At 44.7% G+C, this 17436-nt stretch overlaps 1 protein-coding gene across 1 annotated transcript in view; it reads right to left on the bottom strand.

Moving 5' to 3' along the window:
- Positions 1 to 13543: 13543 nt before the first annotated feature.
- The window catches only part of LOC126413231 (uncharacterized), a 44802-nt gene continuing 40909 nt past the window's right edge, over positions 13544 to 17436 (bottom strand). The window contains exons 3-4 of the mRNA XM_050083129.1: positions 15842 to 15946; positions 13544 to 13698 (exon numbers count right to left, since the gene is read on the bottom strand). Coding sequence (XP_049939086.1) covers positions 13566 to 13698; positions 15842 to 15946 — 238 coding nt within the window. The 3' untranslated portion in view covers positions 13544 to 13565. The remainder of the gene's footprint in view (positions 13699 to 15841; positions 15947 to 17436) is intronic.

A 17436-nucleotide genomic window follows, 5' to 3' on the forward strand; every position in this document is an offset into this window, starting at 1 on the left:
TGCACAGTTAATTTTACACCACTCTGTCGAAGCTGTAAAATACACTTTAATAAGGGTGTGCACAGAAAGAAAGCGAGCTACTTGTGCAGAGGGGCCAGCGTGAGGCGGCTTGATCCAGCATAGAAAATATCCCATTGTTATGTAATGAGGCAACACACAATGGCAGCCAGGTGGTGGCAGCGACCTGCGTGGCCGTGCATCTGACAGCGAGCCAGAATGAACACGACATTGTTTGCCCGCTTTTGGCGGGCTGGTTGACGATGTGCTGCACCGTCAGAATCGAGGCGTATGCCCTGAAATCTTTCTCAGACGATTTTGTAGAAACTTATCAGTAACAAAAAAAATTTCATGTTACTTGTAGTGTCATATGTCATCTTCATGGTGAAGTGCCCAAAATTGCAAAAAATTGTCATACTTCTTGAGATATTCTTGTTTAAATAAGAAGCTGCATGAAATTCATAAAAGTCTGCAGTGAAAAATATGAGTCGCTATGATTTTGCATTTAGTGCATGTTACACGATATGTTGCTGTGAATGAAATTTAACCAAGATATTGAAATTTCCTTTATACTTGGGAGAAGGTGTCTGTCTCCAGTCTCGAGAAAATGGAATTTCTGTAGCACCTGCACTTCAAACTTCACACGCTTGAGAACAGAATATACATAACAAGCCTCATAGCTCCTAAACCTTCTGAGATATCTATACGAGATTTTTGCAAGTCGTACCACAAAAAGAGGAGGGTATTTTACTATATGGTTAACTACAGAACTTTCTTATCTGTGGTTGTATAATAGAGGCACTGGTTGTTATTTCATTTTTTCAGCAGAGTTGTGTAGTTTTTAAGTGCCTTTGACACCTATTGAATAGAGCATTTGCTACTATGGAAATGAACGTCTAATTTCTTATCTTGTATGACACAGTGAGGTTTCCTATAAGGTAATGACCACTCTGGTCACCCATTGCTTGTTGATCGCTTTCAGACCTAACTATTTTCTGGAGGAAGGAAAATTTTTCTTTGTGCTCTAATGCTTTTAGGTAATTTTGAAATGATTTTAGGTGCATGATTTATACAAATATATGGGCCCGTTTTCATATGGACTTTCAACATTTGGCGTCATTTTATCCACTAAAATAAATAATTTCGAAATATTCACTGTTACGATAAATCAACCTATAATTCGATAATTACGACACAAAATAATAAAACAATATTTAATTATACATTGGAGTAAATATGACCAACAACTCCAATGAATTCTTGGAGTCACCAGCTGCTGCACAGTACTGTATTCACTTGCTGATATTTTTACAGTGATACCCAACACGTAGAAGCGCATGTGCACGATGAAAAGATTGAACATTCACAGATGTGTACATGAGGTTTGCATTGAAGAAAAATATTTCTGTTGTAGATAATACACGCTAAATATTAATGTATACAATTGCAGCAAGGACTCATGAAAGAGTAAATAAGACACTCTGTTTCAGTATTCTATCACAATAGCCATTTCAAAGTGAGTTTGTGCAGTTTACACTTGTTTCGGTAAAAAAGCAAAATTATACCTGACTACAAGAGACATGTAGCCTTTCCTTATAACTGATGAAGCTTCTTTCACATGAGAAATGGTTAACAGTTCAGACAAAAATAAATCGCCAAAGCCCTTAGAGTTTTGACAGAATCCTGTAATCCACAGTACTTCTAATAGTGAAGGACTGGGATGGAAATTTAGTAAAGAATTTTCTCCCTTTCTTTCATCAGAGAAACGTAAAAATAATTCGCTGCAAATGGTGTATCATATTTCCGTTTCCATCCCCTTTCAGAGTGAAGTGGTGAACTAATCGTGAATAAAAAAGTTATAAATATATGTAGTCTGTCTGTAAGAAAATAAAAGATGATTGTGGTGCAGAAGTTCACAACTTCTCTCTGAATATGTTACACTATTTCCTGCGAATTGTTTTCATATTTCTCAGATGAAGAAAGGAGAAAAAAATGCTTTGGTAAGATTCCATGTCAGTCATTTACTATAAAATGTATGATGGGTTAAGGAATTATGCCAAAATTTCAACAGAATTGTACAGTTATTTTTGTTTGAATTGTTAAGCTTTCCTCCTTTACAGAACCATCATCAGTTATGATTAACGGTTACATTTTTGTTGTTGGCAGGTTTAATTTTGCTTTTTTGCCAAAACACAGTATAATGTGTACAAACTCGCCTTGCAGTACTATAATTCTGAAACAGTGTCGTATTGCGGTTGGCGACCAGAGAGATCAAAAGCTTACAGAAAACATCATTGTTTCGGTTCACAGTAACATAAGGGAAGAAATTCCATGTTTATTTTCATACTAGCGAATTCTCTTTTCAATAGCTGTTGAAGACACTTAAAAAAGCACAGTACACTGGACTGAAAAATAAAAAAAAAAGAAGTAGCTTCTGCTATATCGCCGTAGATAAGAAAGTTTTTTATTTTAACCATATAGCAAAATACTAGCCCCTTCGCACGCTATCAATTTCCAAAATCTCATATCGATATCTCGAACAGATTAGGATATATAAGAGATGTTATCGATATTTCATTCTCATGCATGTGCGGTCGGCAATGAACGTGCTAGAATTCCATTTTCTCGAGATAGGAAACAAGTAGCGACCTCCTCACAAGTCTAAAGAAAAATTCAATATCTTAACTAAATTTCATTCAGAGCAACATATGGTGTAGTATGCATAAAACGCGAAATTGTAGCGACGCTATTTGTCATCACATACTTTTTCGAACTTCGTGCAGCAATTTACTGAAATGAAAATATCACAGTAAGTATGACCATTAGGAAGACGATGGGCACTTCACCATGAAGATGAGTAGCAGACTAACCAGCGTTCTTTGTATGCACCCATTGGCGTGTATAGCCACGCTGGACGGCGCGGCGAATCGGTATGCAGACTACCGGCTTTCATTCTGAGCCAAGAAAAAACGACGCACTTCGGAGTTACCCGAATGGGACGGAAATCGGTAGATATGATGCACGTATACAGACAAACGAATGATTACAATTTCAAAAAAACTGGATCATTTGTTCAAGAGAAAGAGCTTCACAAATTGAGCAAGTCATAAACTCATTGGTCCGTTTCTGGCCCTTACGGAAGTAGTTATTAGGCTTGCCATTGCTTGCCAGAGTTGTTTGATATCATCTTGGATGGTTTAGTGCCAGATACTGTCCAGTTGGTGCATTAGAACGTCAAAATTCACAGCTGGTTGGAGAGCCCTGCCCATAATGCTCCAAATGTTCTCAACTGGGGAGATCCCGGAGACCTTGCTGGCCAAGGAAGGATTTGGCAAGGGCGAAGGCAAGCTTTAGAAACTATAGCCGCGTGCGAGCTTCATTGCTGAAATGGAGACAAAATAGGGCGTAGAATGACGTCTACGTACCACTATGCTGTAAGGATGATGCGGATGACAACCGAAGGGGTCCTGCTGTGAGATGAACTGGCACCCCAGACCATCACTCCAGGTACTCGGGCCGAATGCCGTGCAAGTCACATTAGTGTCCCACCGCCGTCCGGGGCGCCTCCAGACACGCCTTCACTCGTCACAGGGCTTCAGTTCGAGAACGGGATGCATCACTGAAGACAATTCTACACTCATGCTCATAAATTAAGGACAATTCCAGAATGTGGTGCCACACAACGTGACACTACACACTGGCGCTAATAGCATAGGCACATAGGGAACACACACGACACAGATCTCTAAGTCCACGGTATTGGTGATAAGTTGAGAAAACCGTCCCGAAACACATGTGCAACAAAATACCACTGCTTCCTCCGCATGTACCCCGACATCAATATGGGATATGATCACCGTGCACACGTACACAGGCCGCACAACGGGTTGGTATACTCTGGATCAGGTGGTCGAGCAGCTGCTGGGGTATAGCCTCCCATTCTTGTACCAGTGCCTGTCGGAACTCCTGAAGTGTCCTAGGGGTTTGAAGACGTACAGCGATACGTCGACCGAGAGCATCCCAGACGTGCTCGATGGGGTTTACGTCTGGAGAACAGGGAGGCCACTCCATTCGCCTGGTACTCCTCCACGATGGCAGCTCGATGGGGCCGTACGTTATCATCCGTCAGGAGGAAGGTGGGACCCACTGCACCCCTGAAAAGGCGGACATACTGGTGCAAAATCACGTCCCGTTACACCTGACTTGTTACATTTCCTCTGTCAAAGACATGCAGGGTTGTACGTGCACCAATCATAATCCCACCCCACACCATCAATCCACGACCTCCAGACAGGTCCCTTACAAGGACATTAAGGGGTTGGTATCTGGTTCCTGGTTCACGCCAGATGAAAACCCGGTGAGAATCACTGTTCAGACTATACCTGGACTCGTCCGTAAACATAACCCGGGACAACTGTTCCAATGACCATATAATGTGTTCTTGACACCAGGATTTACGGGCTCTCTTGTGACCAGGACTCAGTACGATGCACCTTGCAGGTCTCCGGGCGAATAACCATGGCTGTTTAGTCGTCTGTAGACTGTGTGTCTGGAGACAACTGTTCCAACGGCTGGGGTAAGGTTCCGAGCAAGGCTACCTTCAGTACTCCTTGGCCGTCTGCGGGCACTGATGGTGAGATATCGGTCTTCTTGTGGTGTTGTACATTGTGGACGTCCCGTACTGCAGCGCCTGGACTCGTTTGCTGTCTGCTAGAATCGTTGCCATAATCCTGAGATCGCACTTTGTGGCACACGAAGGGCCCGTGCTACGATATGCTGTGTTTGACCAGCCTCCAGTCGTCCTATTATCCTACCACTCATAGCGTCATCAATATGTGTTCTTTGAGCCATTTTCAAAAAACAGTCACCCGTAGCACGTCTGAAAACGTCTGCACACTTGTTAGCTGCACCGTACTCTGACTTGCACCAACACACCTCTGCATATGTGAACTGCTGCCAGTGCCACCATGCAACGACCGCAGGTCAAATGCACCTCATGGTCATACCCCGAGGTGATTTAAACCCGCAAACCGCCCACCAGAGCATTTTTTCACCGTGTATCAGCATTATCCTTAATATATGAGCATGAGTGTACTTCAGTCAATTATATTCCACGTTGAAACACATCTGGAGACAATCTTATATTTCACTCTACACTTCTGTGAGAAGTGACATGGCCATTAGCATCAGCATCAAAGTTTCTCGTTGACGTCACCTTATTTGTCTGTTGATAACGAAGCTAAACGGAGATAGATTAATTACGTATTTTCGGGAAACTATGTAAAGTAACAAAAAGAATGGTTCAAATAGCTCTGAGCAGTATGGGACTTAACATCTAAGGTCATCAGTCCCCTAGAACTTAGAACTAATTAAACCTAACTAACCTAAGGCAGGATTCGAACCTGCGACCGTAGCAGTCGCGCGGTTCCGGACTGAAGCGCCTAGAACCGCTCGGTCATAGCGGCCGGCTGTAACGTAACATCCTGTGTTTTATGGGGCATGTTGTTGCAATGAGTGACCGCACAGTGATTTGTCTACTCTTATTTACTTCACCAGTAATTCAGTTTTCAGTACAAAACTTCAACTCGCAACACGAACTATATCTCTACCCGCACACGAAAAGCGCACTACTTAGACACGGCAGCTAGGTGTCTTCACTATGACGTCACAGCAGGCACCCCTGGCTGACCGAGTTCTGGGCGGGAAGCTAGGGTACATCCCATTGGGTCTCAGGCATTGTCACATACTGAAACAAAGTGCATTCACAGAGAACGTATATTACATAACGCAAAAATGCAGATTCTCTTGTGTAGGTAATTTTTGTGTGCTATTCGAGCTGGTGAACCGTGCGCGCATTTCAAATGAAGCAGGCACGCGCGTGGTTGTGAACCTGTAAGTAGCAACACAGCTCCAACAATGCACCATGTTCGCCTTTGTTCTCTATTAACATTAAACTACGAAGAATAACCAGTACTGCAGCAACGACTGAGCAGCATTGCTCCACGGCGGTAAGCGAGTCTCTCTTATAATACTGGTTACTTTTCGTGTTTTGTCTGCAGCTCATGGTCTTGTGGTGGCGTTCTCGCTTCCCGCGAACGGGGTCCCGGGTTCGATTCCCTGCGGGGTCAGGGATTTTCCCTCCCTCGAGATGACTGGGTGTTGTTGTTGTCGTCATCTTCATCATGACTCATCCCCATTACGGTCGGAGGAAGGCAGTGGCAAACCACCTCCGCTAGGACCTTGTCTAGTCGGCGGTGCGGGTCTCCCGCATCGTTCTCTGGCTCCTCGGAGTATGGGACCCTATCATCATCTCGATGTTTTAGTGTCCCTGTTAATAAATACGGATAAAGCATATATCGCATTAGACTAATTACAGTGCGTTCCAAAGAATGGACACGTAAAATTCCGCTTTAATAATAATTTGGTTTGTAACGGGAAACAAACCGACTCTTTCCGTCGACTCTAGCCGTCGCTTAAAGCCGTGAAGAGCAGTATTTGTTGGGGGAGAGTCGAACTACACATGACAAAAGTGAAATTTTAAGTATCTGCCGAAACACCAGAGAAAACGCGCCAGAGAGCTTTTAGGACGGACACCATGCATATATTGTAGCCACTTGCTGACAGTGTATTTTACCTCTGAACAGGAAATGTGTTCCCTCCTAAGCAAATGTTAGTGTTGCATAAACCTGAACATCAGTTGTCGCACTGGCTTGAGAAGAAAAACGGATAAAAAAGACGCTAAATTTCTCTATCTGCATGCTAGCAACAGATGAACAGGCGTTAAGGGAGGATGTTGAAACGAAGCTGGAAAGCACTTGTTCTCGGAAGTTGACGTTACATAACATAGCTGCACTCCAAATCTAGCCCTCCCCCGCCTTCTGCCCACCCACTCCCTCCATCCCCCACTGTGTTCACCTGGTCTGTAATAGTGGACGGTTGTCCGCCACAGAGCTAACGACATTTTTATAGTTCCTATTGCAGTAACACACCTGTTGCAGTACCATTCTGTGACGGACCTCAATAGGTTTCACGATTTCACTACTGCAGTGCCGTGCACATCGACGATTTAGAAGCCACGTTTGCACTGCCTCTACTTTCCGTAGCGTCTTCTGTTGACGTGTAGGTAGCTCTTGTGAACAGCATTCTGCTAAGGATTATTTTGTTTTCCGACCACTGCCACATTTTCACGTAAGTGAGCTATGCATTTTCACCTGCCGACGCTGAAAACTAGAAGATTTACCACGCAGTACTATTTGAAGCTGCAGACAACAATCGACTACACTTCATGAATTCTGAGTCTTTCTTAGATATACTATTTACAAGCTTACCCTGTTCTTGTCGATCCTGGCACAGCATATTGTAAGCAGAAATGGTTTGTAGTATTCTTCTCTTGTGTGGCATAGAAAGGTGTGAACCATTTGGCCAGCAGCCCAGTTATGTAAATAATTTAATTTCAAATACAATTCTAAATCATATATCACGACAAGTCCTTCTACATCATAAATAATGATGAAAATGGTCAGACCGCTACCATATTTTTCATTCACAAAAAGCACTTTAAATATAATACTTACTCTTCTGAGGTAACAATAATGATCGATGTACACGTAAATAACCAAACTAACACTACGTCTGCTGTGCCTGTGTGAAATGTGTAAAAAATAAAATGTTTCCAATACCGTTATCTGTCAATCACGGGTTTGGAAAGACTGTCCATTGCTTTCTGAACTGCCCTACAGATCTTCTGCAGTCTCGCTCATACTGAAACAGATTTGTTAGCATTCTGCTACTATTTATAAGAGTATCATTTCTGTCTTAAGTAGTGGTTGCCTGTCTGGAGCATTCCAGATATCGTCTTCTGTAATGTGACCCTAACGCGTGAAGAGCCAAACTGATTGCAGGAACTGTCTCATTGCTATGTGTAATATTTCTTCTTTCTTCTTCCCTGTCGCCTGTTCTTTACTTCTGTATGTCAGGCGAAAACTGTGTGTTTTATACAGCTTTAACCGTGTCAAAGTATTTTCTTACACTTCAGTTCTTTGTTTTTGTACCGTATACACAGGACGTCACATCCTTTAGGGTCGATGTAATACAGACTATGGGGCGTCCGTAACTGAGTTTTTCAATATAATGAGCTAATAGTTAGGAATAGATATTCATTTATTTAATTAGCAAAAATAACTTTTACCTAATAATAATAACTTAGGCGGCTGGAGTGGCCGAGCGGTTCTAGGCGCTACAGCCTGGAACCGCGCGACCGCTACGGTCGCAGGTTCGAATCCTGCCTCGGGCGAGGGTGTGTGTGATGTCCTTAGGTTAGTTAGGTTCAAGTAGTTCTAAGTTCTAGGGGACTGATGACCTCAGCAGTTAAGTCCCATAGCGCTCAGAGCCAATAATAACTTAACCCAATAACTACTATGGCGAATAAGATTTTTACGCTCTCTCAGTAATCCCAGTGGTCTCTTGGCAATGAGAAGAGGCAGCTAGGAGCATACCAAGTAGTCCCTTTTAAGTTTCTGCATGGGTGTTATAAACACACAGTGTCTTGTAACGTCATAAGATAAAGTACACAACGCAGACATCACAGGCGATTGCGTATTATTTTTCTAGGCAGTACCACCAGTCTCGACCAGAAACATAAGCTGTTTGCAAACGTATTCCAACAGCTCTTAAAATGCTCATTCCTGACAATTGCTTCCTTACCTAAAAAACTCGGTGTAGCGTTATCTACTATCTCAATGACTTTGGCTCAAACCATGACTCGAGTCTGCCCACGTGGTTCGTCCCAGTAACCTATTACCTTACGTACGAGTTGGATACTTTTATGTCTGTCATGCATTTTGTGCTGTTGATCTTTAATACTGATGCAGATACAAGCTGTTTTGAACTGACATGTATCCTGTAATTGATGTCGTTTCATATCAGAGAATAGTGTATTGTCTGACTGAAACTGATTATACTTTTAGGTAATAAAATGACATACAGCTTTTGTACAGCTCATGATTTTTCAAACATAGGGGCTGACAAATGAAAACGAAACATATGGAATAAAGCAAGTAAAGTGATTATTCCAGAATGAGATTTTTCACTCTGCAGCGGAGTGTGCGCTGATATGAAACTTCCTGGCAGATTTAAACTGTGTGCCGGACCCAGCCTCGAACTCGGGACCTTTGCCTTTCGCGGGCAAGTGCTCTACCAACTTTTTTTATTTTATTTTTTTATTATTATTACAGACATTTGAAACGTGCACACTGTAGTCTCGTCTTGGTCTGCCTCGACAGTTTTTAACCTCTACACTTCCCTCCTTTACCAAACTGAAGACTCCTTGATGGCTCAGATTGTGTCCTACCAACCGATGTCTTTTATAATTATGCTACAGATATCTTTTCTTTACAACTCAAGTCACTAGCTCTCTGTTAGTTATGCGATCAATTCGTCTAAGTTTCAGCATTCTTGTGTGTAAGCACTTGTCGAAAGCTTGTGTTCTCTTTTTGTTTGAAATTTCCATCAATGAAATGTGACTTCCTTGCTGGCACTTACATTTGGAAAACCTTAATCTTTACTATGTAACTTTTCGTATCATTACTTTCAGAAAGATAGGTGCTGCACCCTGTGTAAAACCTCGTGAAATTAATCACGGAAGTTTACCAACTGAGCTACCCAAGCACGGCTGACGCCCTGTCCTCACAGCCTTACTTCTGCCAGTACCTCGTCTCCTACCTTCCAAACTTTACAGAAGCTCTCCTGCGAACCTTGCAAAACTAGACTCCTGAAAGAAAGGATATTGCGGAGAATGAGATTTGCACTCTGCAGCGGAGTGTGCATTGATATGAAACTTCCTGGCAGATTAAAAGTGTGTCCCGGACCGAGACTCGAACTCGGGAGTTCGAGTCTCGGTCCGGCACATAATTTTAATCTGCCAGGAAATTTCAAAGTGATTATTAGTGAGACATGACTGTCAATGCCTTCATGGCAAAATGTTTTCCTACGGAACCATGACTGTACCCAGGCCCGCCAACATGTTGCCAAGGTTGTTTTAACTGCACTGTAGGAGATTCGCTGCGAAGCCCTTACACATGTCAATACAGTCCCGATCTCTCCCCGTACAACTACCATATTTTTGGAGCCATGAAGACAGACATTCGTAGCTTTTGATCCGCTTAAGACGAAGAGGTGGACGCCTGGTTAGAATTACGATATCTTAGGCCATTGCAAACATTTTTCCGTGAAGTCAAAACCGTCTTGTCTCACAGTAGCGTAAACGTATTGATAGTTATGGCGATTACTTTAGAAATAATAAACAGTTTACTTATTTTTTCCTATTGTCTGCCCCTTATCTATTTAGAAACTGTAAATCACTACCACCTTAAAAATGTCACTGTCCTCGACTTATTGCTCGATATGGGTTATTCCGCTTTATATAGTGTGTAACAGGTGTAAGTGCACATAATTTTATATATGGGACCTTAGTATGTACACACATCAGCGTGTGCATTGTTTATTCTCTGTGTCGAACGGTCTCCCCACAAACACGTCACAAACTTTAAGACCTGATATTTTCTGCCCAGCAATAACTGCGCCACTAAGTCCACTGCATCTGCCAGTATAGAGTATCAGTTTTGCGTCCATCCCTCCGCACTTGAACAACTTCTAAGTAGGATGTTTAGGTTTTTATGTTGGTAACGCTACGTAGTGCTCTGTATGAAAATCGCTGACTGCACTGTGGGCAGTCTGTGGCTGGTTGGACTCATTGTTGGAATATTCGCTTGGTGCAGTTGGAGATGAGAGGCCAGCAGTGGTGGATGTGGAGAGAGAGATGCGAGAGTTTTGAGAACGGACGATCTGAACGTGTGTCCGCCAGATAAAGGAGATTTGTAAAGAATGAATTGATAGATATATACATGATGACTTTTGAACACTATTAAGTTAAATACAATGCTTGTTCTCTATCAAAATGTTTCATTTGATAACTATGCCTGTCAGTAGTTAGTGCCTTCAGTAGGTAGAATCTTTTATTTAGCTGGCAGTACTGTCGCTCGCTGTATTACCGTAGTTCGAGTAACGAAGATTTTTGTGAGGTAAGTGATTCATGAAAGGTATAGGTTATTGTTAGTCAGGGTCATCCTTTTGTAGGGATTATTGAATGTCAGACTGCGTTGCCCTAAAAATATTGTGTGTCAGTTTAGTGAAGCCGGCCGCGGTGGCCGTGCGGTTCTAGGCGCTCCAGTCCGGAGCCGCGCTGCTGCTGCGGTCGCAGGTTCGAATCCTGCCTCGGGCATGGGTGTGTGTGATGCCCTTAGGTTAGTTAGGTTTAAGTAGTTCTAAGTTCTAGGGGACTGATGACCACAGCAGTTGAGTCCCATAGTGCTCAGAGCCATTTAGTTTAGTGATGATCAGAATAACTAAAGAGAAAAATGTCTAAGTACGTTCAGGTTTGCTCAGCTGTTTGAAAAACATATAACGTAAGAGGTTTACCAGCATAGTAATATAAAATTTTCCAAAGGGGACGTTTCAAACTGACCTGCTACACAGGGGAAAATAAGCATTAATGGTTTCGTTTTATCACATGAACTTGGAGGTATTAACCAACCTAAAAAAGGACAGCTTGTAACAGCTGTAATTATTAGTCTGAAAATGACGAAAATACTGATGTAACATCTGCACTTACACCCATTACGCCCTGTAGATTTATACACTCCTGGAAATTGAAATTAGAACACCGTGAATTCATTGTCCCAGGAAGGGGAAACTTTATTGACACATTCCTGGGGTCAGATACATCACATGATCACACTGACAGAACCACAGGCACATAGACACAGGCAACAGAGCATGCACAATGTCGGCACTAGTACAGTGTATATCCACCTTTCACAGCAATGCAGGCTGCTATTCTCCCATGGAGACGATCGTAGAGATGCTGGATGTAGTCCTGTGGAACGGCTTGCCATGCCATTTCCACCTGGCGCCTCAGTTGGACCAGCGTTCGTGCTGGACGTGCAGACCGCGTGAGACGACGCTTCATCCAGTCCCAAACATGCTCAATGGGGGACAGATCCGGAGATCTTGCTGGCCAGTGTAGTTGACTTACACTTTCTAGAGCACGTTTGGTGGCACGGGATACATGCGGACGTGCATTGTCCTGTTGGAACAGCAAGTTCCCTTGCCGGCCTAGGAATGGTAGAACGATGGGTTCGATGACGGTTTGGATGTACCGTGCACTATTCAGTGTCCCCTCGACGATCACCAGTGGTGTACGGCCAGTGTAGGAGATCGCTCCCCACACCATGATGACGGATGTTGGCCCTGTGTGCCTCGGTCGTATGCAGTCCTGATTGTGGCGCTCACCTGCACGGCGCCAAACACGCATACGACCATCATTGGCACCAAGGCAGAAGCGACTCTCATCGCTGAAGACGACACGTCTCCATTCGTCCCTCCATTCACGCCTGTCGCGACACCACTGGAGGCGGGCTGCACGATGTTGGGGCGTGAGCGGAAGACGGCCTAACGGTGTGCGGGACCGTAGCCCAGCTTCATGGAGACGGTTGCGAATGGTCCTCGCTGATACCCCAGGAGCAACAGTGTCCCTAATTTGTTGGGAAGTGGCGGTGCGGTCCTCTACGGCACTGTGTAGGATCCTACGGTCTTGGCGTGCATCCGTGCGTCGCTGCGGTCCGGTCCCAGGTCGACGGGCACGTACACCTTCCGCCGACCACTGGCGACAACATCGATGTACTGTGGAGACCTCACGCCCCACGTGTTGAGCAATTCGGCGGTACGTCCACCCGGCCTCCCGCATGCCCACTATACGCCCTCGCTCAAAGTCCGTCAACTGCACATACGGTTCACGTCCACGCTGTCGCGGCATGCTACCAGTGTTAAAGACTGCGATGGAGCTCCGTATGCCACGGCAAACTGGCTGACACTGACGGCGGCGGTGCACAAATGCTGCGCAACTAGCGCCATTCGACGGCCAACACCGCGGTTCCTGGTGTGTCCGCTGTGCCGTGCGTGTGATCATTGCTTGTACAGCCCTCTCGCAGTGTCCGGAGCAAGTATGGTGGGTCTGACACACCGGTGTCAATGTGTTCTTTTTTCCATTTCCAGGAGTGTATAATAGTGCATAATAATTTAAATAAATTCTTATTTGTATATTACTCTCCGAAGATCATTTCCTACTTATACTATTATGATTTGGTGCTCAGCAAATACAATCATTGACAGTTGGTCACTAAGTATATTAAGTCAGAAATTTTAAACTTATATTGCTACTTCGAATTATGAATATATCGTACATCATAACAGATCTCCTTTTGTCCCAGTACCTAGTGTTTCTGTTGTTTCATCATAATGGGCTTGCGTGTTCGACATCAGAGTATGTGGCATTCCTGTGTCATCGGTCATTTTCTGCTCTACATTCCCACGTCCATGTTCAAAAATTGTAAATGTATAAGGAATACACGAAGTTAAATAAAGAAGTTTTCAATGCGGTTGTCAATGGGACCCCTTTTATTGTGTGCACAAACATACGTAGACACATGCTCCAGATGAAAAGCGTTTCCACGTCAGATGTCATCGTCGGGATCGAGCATGACGGTCATGTGGAGCAGCGACAGTGGGCAGGACTCGTGCAGGCGCTCACAGCCCCCCTCCAGCACGTGGTACGGCTGCAGATGCTGGGCCTCGTCTGCTGGTACACTGGAACATAAAAGAGAGCCGCGATCGCAGTTCTCATCCCGTAGAGTTAGGTGCTACATCAACCCAAAGATTCATTCACTTGCAGCCAAAGTGAGGCACATAGTTTCAAATGTGTTTTATTTTCAGGCCACGCTCCGGATATGTTATAGATTCCAGGCAGGAACTGACTAACATAGGTAAATATGAATTGGAGGGAATCAGACTGCAGACCGTAACTAACTAACTGTAACATAAATTCAGTCTCTCAGGCAAAGTTTTGCTAAGGTGGCTCGATCAGTGCCCATAACGCTACGATATTCTTGTAAGTAGAGTAGATGGTACACTATCACTGAATGCAATTAATGACCTCCTGCATAATTTACGTGCCACTGCCCTTTGATGTAGAAAACACTTGTACTTTATACACTACTGGCCATTAAAATTGCTACACCACGAAGATGACGCGCTACAGATGCGAAATTTAACCGACAGGAAGAAGATGCTGTGATATGCAAATGATTAGATTTTCAGAGCATTTACACAACGTTGGCGCCGGCTGACATGAGGAAAGTTTCCAACCGATTTCTCATACACAAACAGCAGTTGACCGGCGTTAACTGGTGAAACGTTGTTGTGATGCCTCCTGTAAGGGGGAGAAATGCGTACCATCACGTTTCCGACTTTGATATAGGTCGGATTGTAGCCCATCGCGATTGCGGTTTATCGTATCGCCACATTGCTGCTCGCGTTGGTCGAGATCCAATGACTGTTAGCAGAATATGAGATCGGTAGGTACAGGAGGGTAATACAGCACGCCGTACTGGGTCCCAACGGCCTCGTATCAGAAGCAGTCGAGATGACAGGCATCTTATCCGCATGGCTGTAACGGATCGTGCAGCCACGTCTCGATCCCTGAGTCAATAGATGGGGACGTTTCCTATACAACAACCATCTGCACGAATAGTTCGACGACGTTTGAAGCAGCATGGACTATCAGCTCGGAGACCATGGCTGCGGTTACCCTTGACGCTGCATCACAGACAGGAGCTCCTGCGATGGTGTACCCAACAACGAACCTGCGTGCACGAATAGCGAAACGTCATTTTTTCGGATGAATCCAGGTTCTGTTTACAGCATCATGATGGTCACATCCGTGATTGGCGACATCGCGGTGAACGCACATTGGAAGCGTGTATTCGTCATCGCCATTCTGGCGCATCACCCGGCGTGTGGGTATAGGGTGCCATTGGTTACACTTCTCGGTCACCTCTTGTTCGCATTGACGGCACTTTGAACAGTGGACGTGTCTCTACCCTTCATTCGATCCATGCGAAACCCTACATTTCAGCAGGATAATGCACGACCGCCTGTTGCAGGTCATGTACTGGCCTTCCTGGATAGAGAAAATGTTCGACTGCTGCCATGGCCAGCACATTCTCCAGATCTCTCACCAATTGAAAACGTCTGGTCAACGGTGGCCGAGCAACTGGCCAGTCACAATAAGCCAGTCACTATTCTAGATGAACTGTGGTATCGTGTTGAAGCTGCATGGGCAGCCGTACCTGTATACGCCATCCAAGCTCTGTTTGACTCAATGCCCAGGCGAATGAAGGTCGTTATTACGGCTAGAGTTGGTTGTTCTGGGTACTGATTTCTCAGGATCTATGCACTCAAATTACTTGAAAATGTAATCACATGTCAGTTCTAGTATAATATATTGGTCCAATGAATACCCGTTTATCATCTGCATTTCTTCTTGGTGTAGCAATTTTAATAGCCACTAGTGTATTACTCCTGTACGTTACCGAGTGGTCAGCTTCGCTTCATGGTGCTCATGGTGCTGAGAAAACGACCATTGGCAGCGGTGGGCTTCAACAGGGGCATTCTGTCGGGACACACCACATTAACACACCCGTTATACTCCGTGTCAAAAGGTCATGATATTCTAACTGACGACAGCTTAATTATGGTTACTGGAAAAAGGACAGTCTCATGGTCTTACAGAAATGAGTCGTGGATATTTTATTTATATCGCTTCCTTCCTTTTGTAGATGTTTCGGTTTCTCGCACACCTTCCACCAATTTATAATTAATCTTTGTACTACATATTTGAAAATGAAGTGAGCTGGAACTGTTTTCAAGTTTGTTTGTAGTCTATGCTCACCTGAATATCCGGTGCAGCAGCTTCTGCACGAGACCCCGTGGCTTCTCGAGGCTCGCCGCTTCACAGATGGCTCGCAGCACGCATGCGCGGCCGTCCAGACCGTGTCTGTGGGTGAGAACACAAGTATCATCTCAGAAAACGGTGTTTTCCTGAGCAGCACTGACAGAGAAAACATTGATCCGGCTGCAGCACTAGCTTCTAATTCTATATATCTGTCTACTTATTCTGTGCTATAGTTTGTATAAGGGTCTGAGATGTTTCATCCGCCTCCTTCCTCAGATGCCACAAATGCTGCAGGTGAAGCGATCAGTGCTACCGCAAGAAAGTGCAAAAGTCAAGATCATCTGTTTTAAAAAACGCACTCGTCGGTTCAGGGCGATATAGTTGTTTTATACGGAGAAATGCATCAATCCAGTCTTGGACTCAAGACCGCAACTACAACAACTGCTGTAAAATTGGTACCAGACAGTCATAAGACGTTAATCATAGCAGTGAAGTGCCAGTCAGTTGTATGGAATCGACGCCGTCGACGGGTCGATCTAGAGACGTGACAGAAAGGCAGGAGTGAACCAACGTGTTTTGACGTGCCCGTAATCACACCGCGAATTAAGCTGCCCGATTTGTTGGTGTGTCAACGGGGACTGTCCAACATGCTGTTGTTGTTGTCGTGGTCTCCAGTCGGGAGACTGGCTTGATGCATCTCTCCATATTAGTTTATACTGTGCTAGATACGTCATCCCTGAGTAACTACTGAAACCTACATCCACTGCTTATTGTACTGATGCCCAGGTCATCCTCTACAGTTGCCCCCCACCAATCCATACACACACACACACACACACACACACACACACACACATACACACACAGGCCGGCCGAAGTGGCCGTGCGGTTAAAGGCGCTGCAGTCTGGAACCGCAAGACCGCTACGGTCGCAGGTTCGAATCCTGCCTCGGGCATGGATGTTTGTGATGTCCTTAGGTTAGTTAGGTTTAACTAGTTCTAAGTTCTAGGGGACTAATGACCTCAGCAGTTGAGTCCCATAGTGCTCAGAGCCATTTGAACCATACACACACACACACACTTCGGTTAAAAACATTTATCTTTGAAGAATGCTTAAATAGGCTCAGTGCAGTTACAGTTCAAATGGAAATAGAGCTGCCATAGTTGCTAGGCGAGAGAAGCTTGAGAGTGAAAGAAGAATATGGTTCAACATCTTGTATGGGGTATCACATATCGCTACCACCCCACAGGCGTCGTAACGTTGCCAACAGAATTGCAGATCTCCGTCAGACGCAAGTAGCGGTCGTGTGGCATCTGGCGGACCCAATGGTGCTCGCCTGCTGAGCCACACCTGCAGTGGCTCCATATCATAAGCGCCCTCAGCCGCCGCGATGTAGCACGGCCGGCAGCAGGCACACAGCCCACCCAGACTTGGGGTCTCTCTGCTACGCGGCACTCCGCGGACGCCGCCTAGTCAGTGCCTGACACCATCGTTTGTGCTTTACTTCAGAGAGACTCATCTTTGTCGCTACTGCATAAGCTGGATTCTGTTTCTTACTGTAATATTTCAACATTAGAACACAAATGTCCTTC

This window comes from Schistocerca serialis, chromosome 7 (assembly GCF_023864345.2).
Source record: "Schistocerca serialis cubense isolate TAMUIC-IGC-003099 chromosome 7, iqSchSeri2.2, whole genome shotgun sequence".
In the NCBI taxonomy this organism is placed as follows: domain Eukaryota; kingdom Metazoa; phylum Arthropoda; class Insecta; order Orthoptera; family Acrididae; genus Schistocerca; species Schistocerca serialis.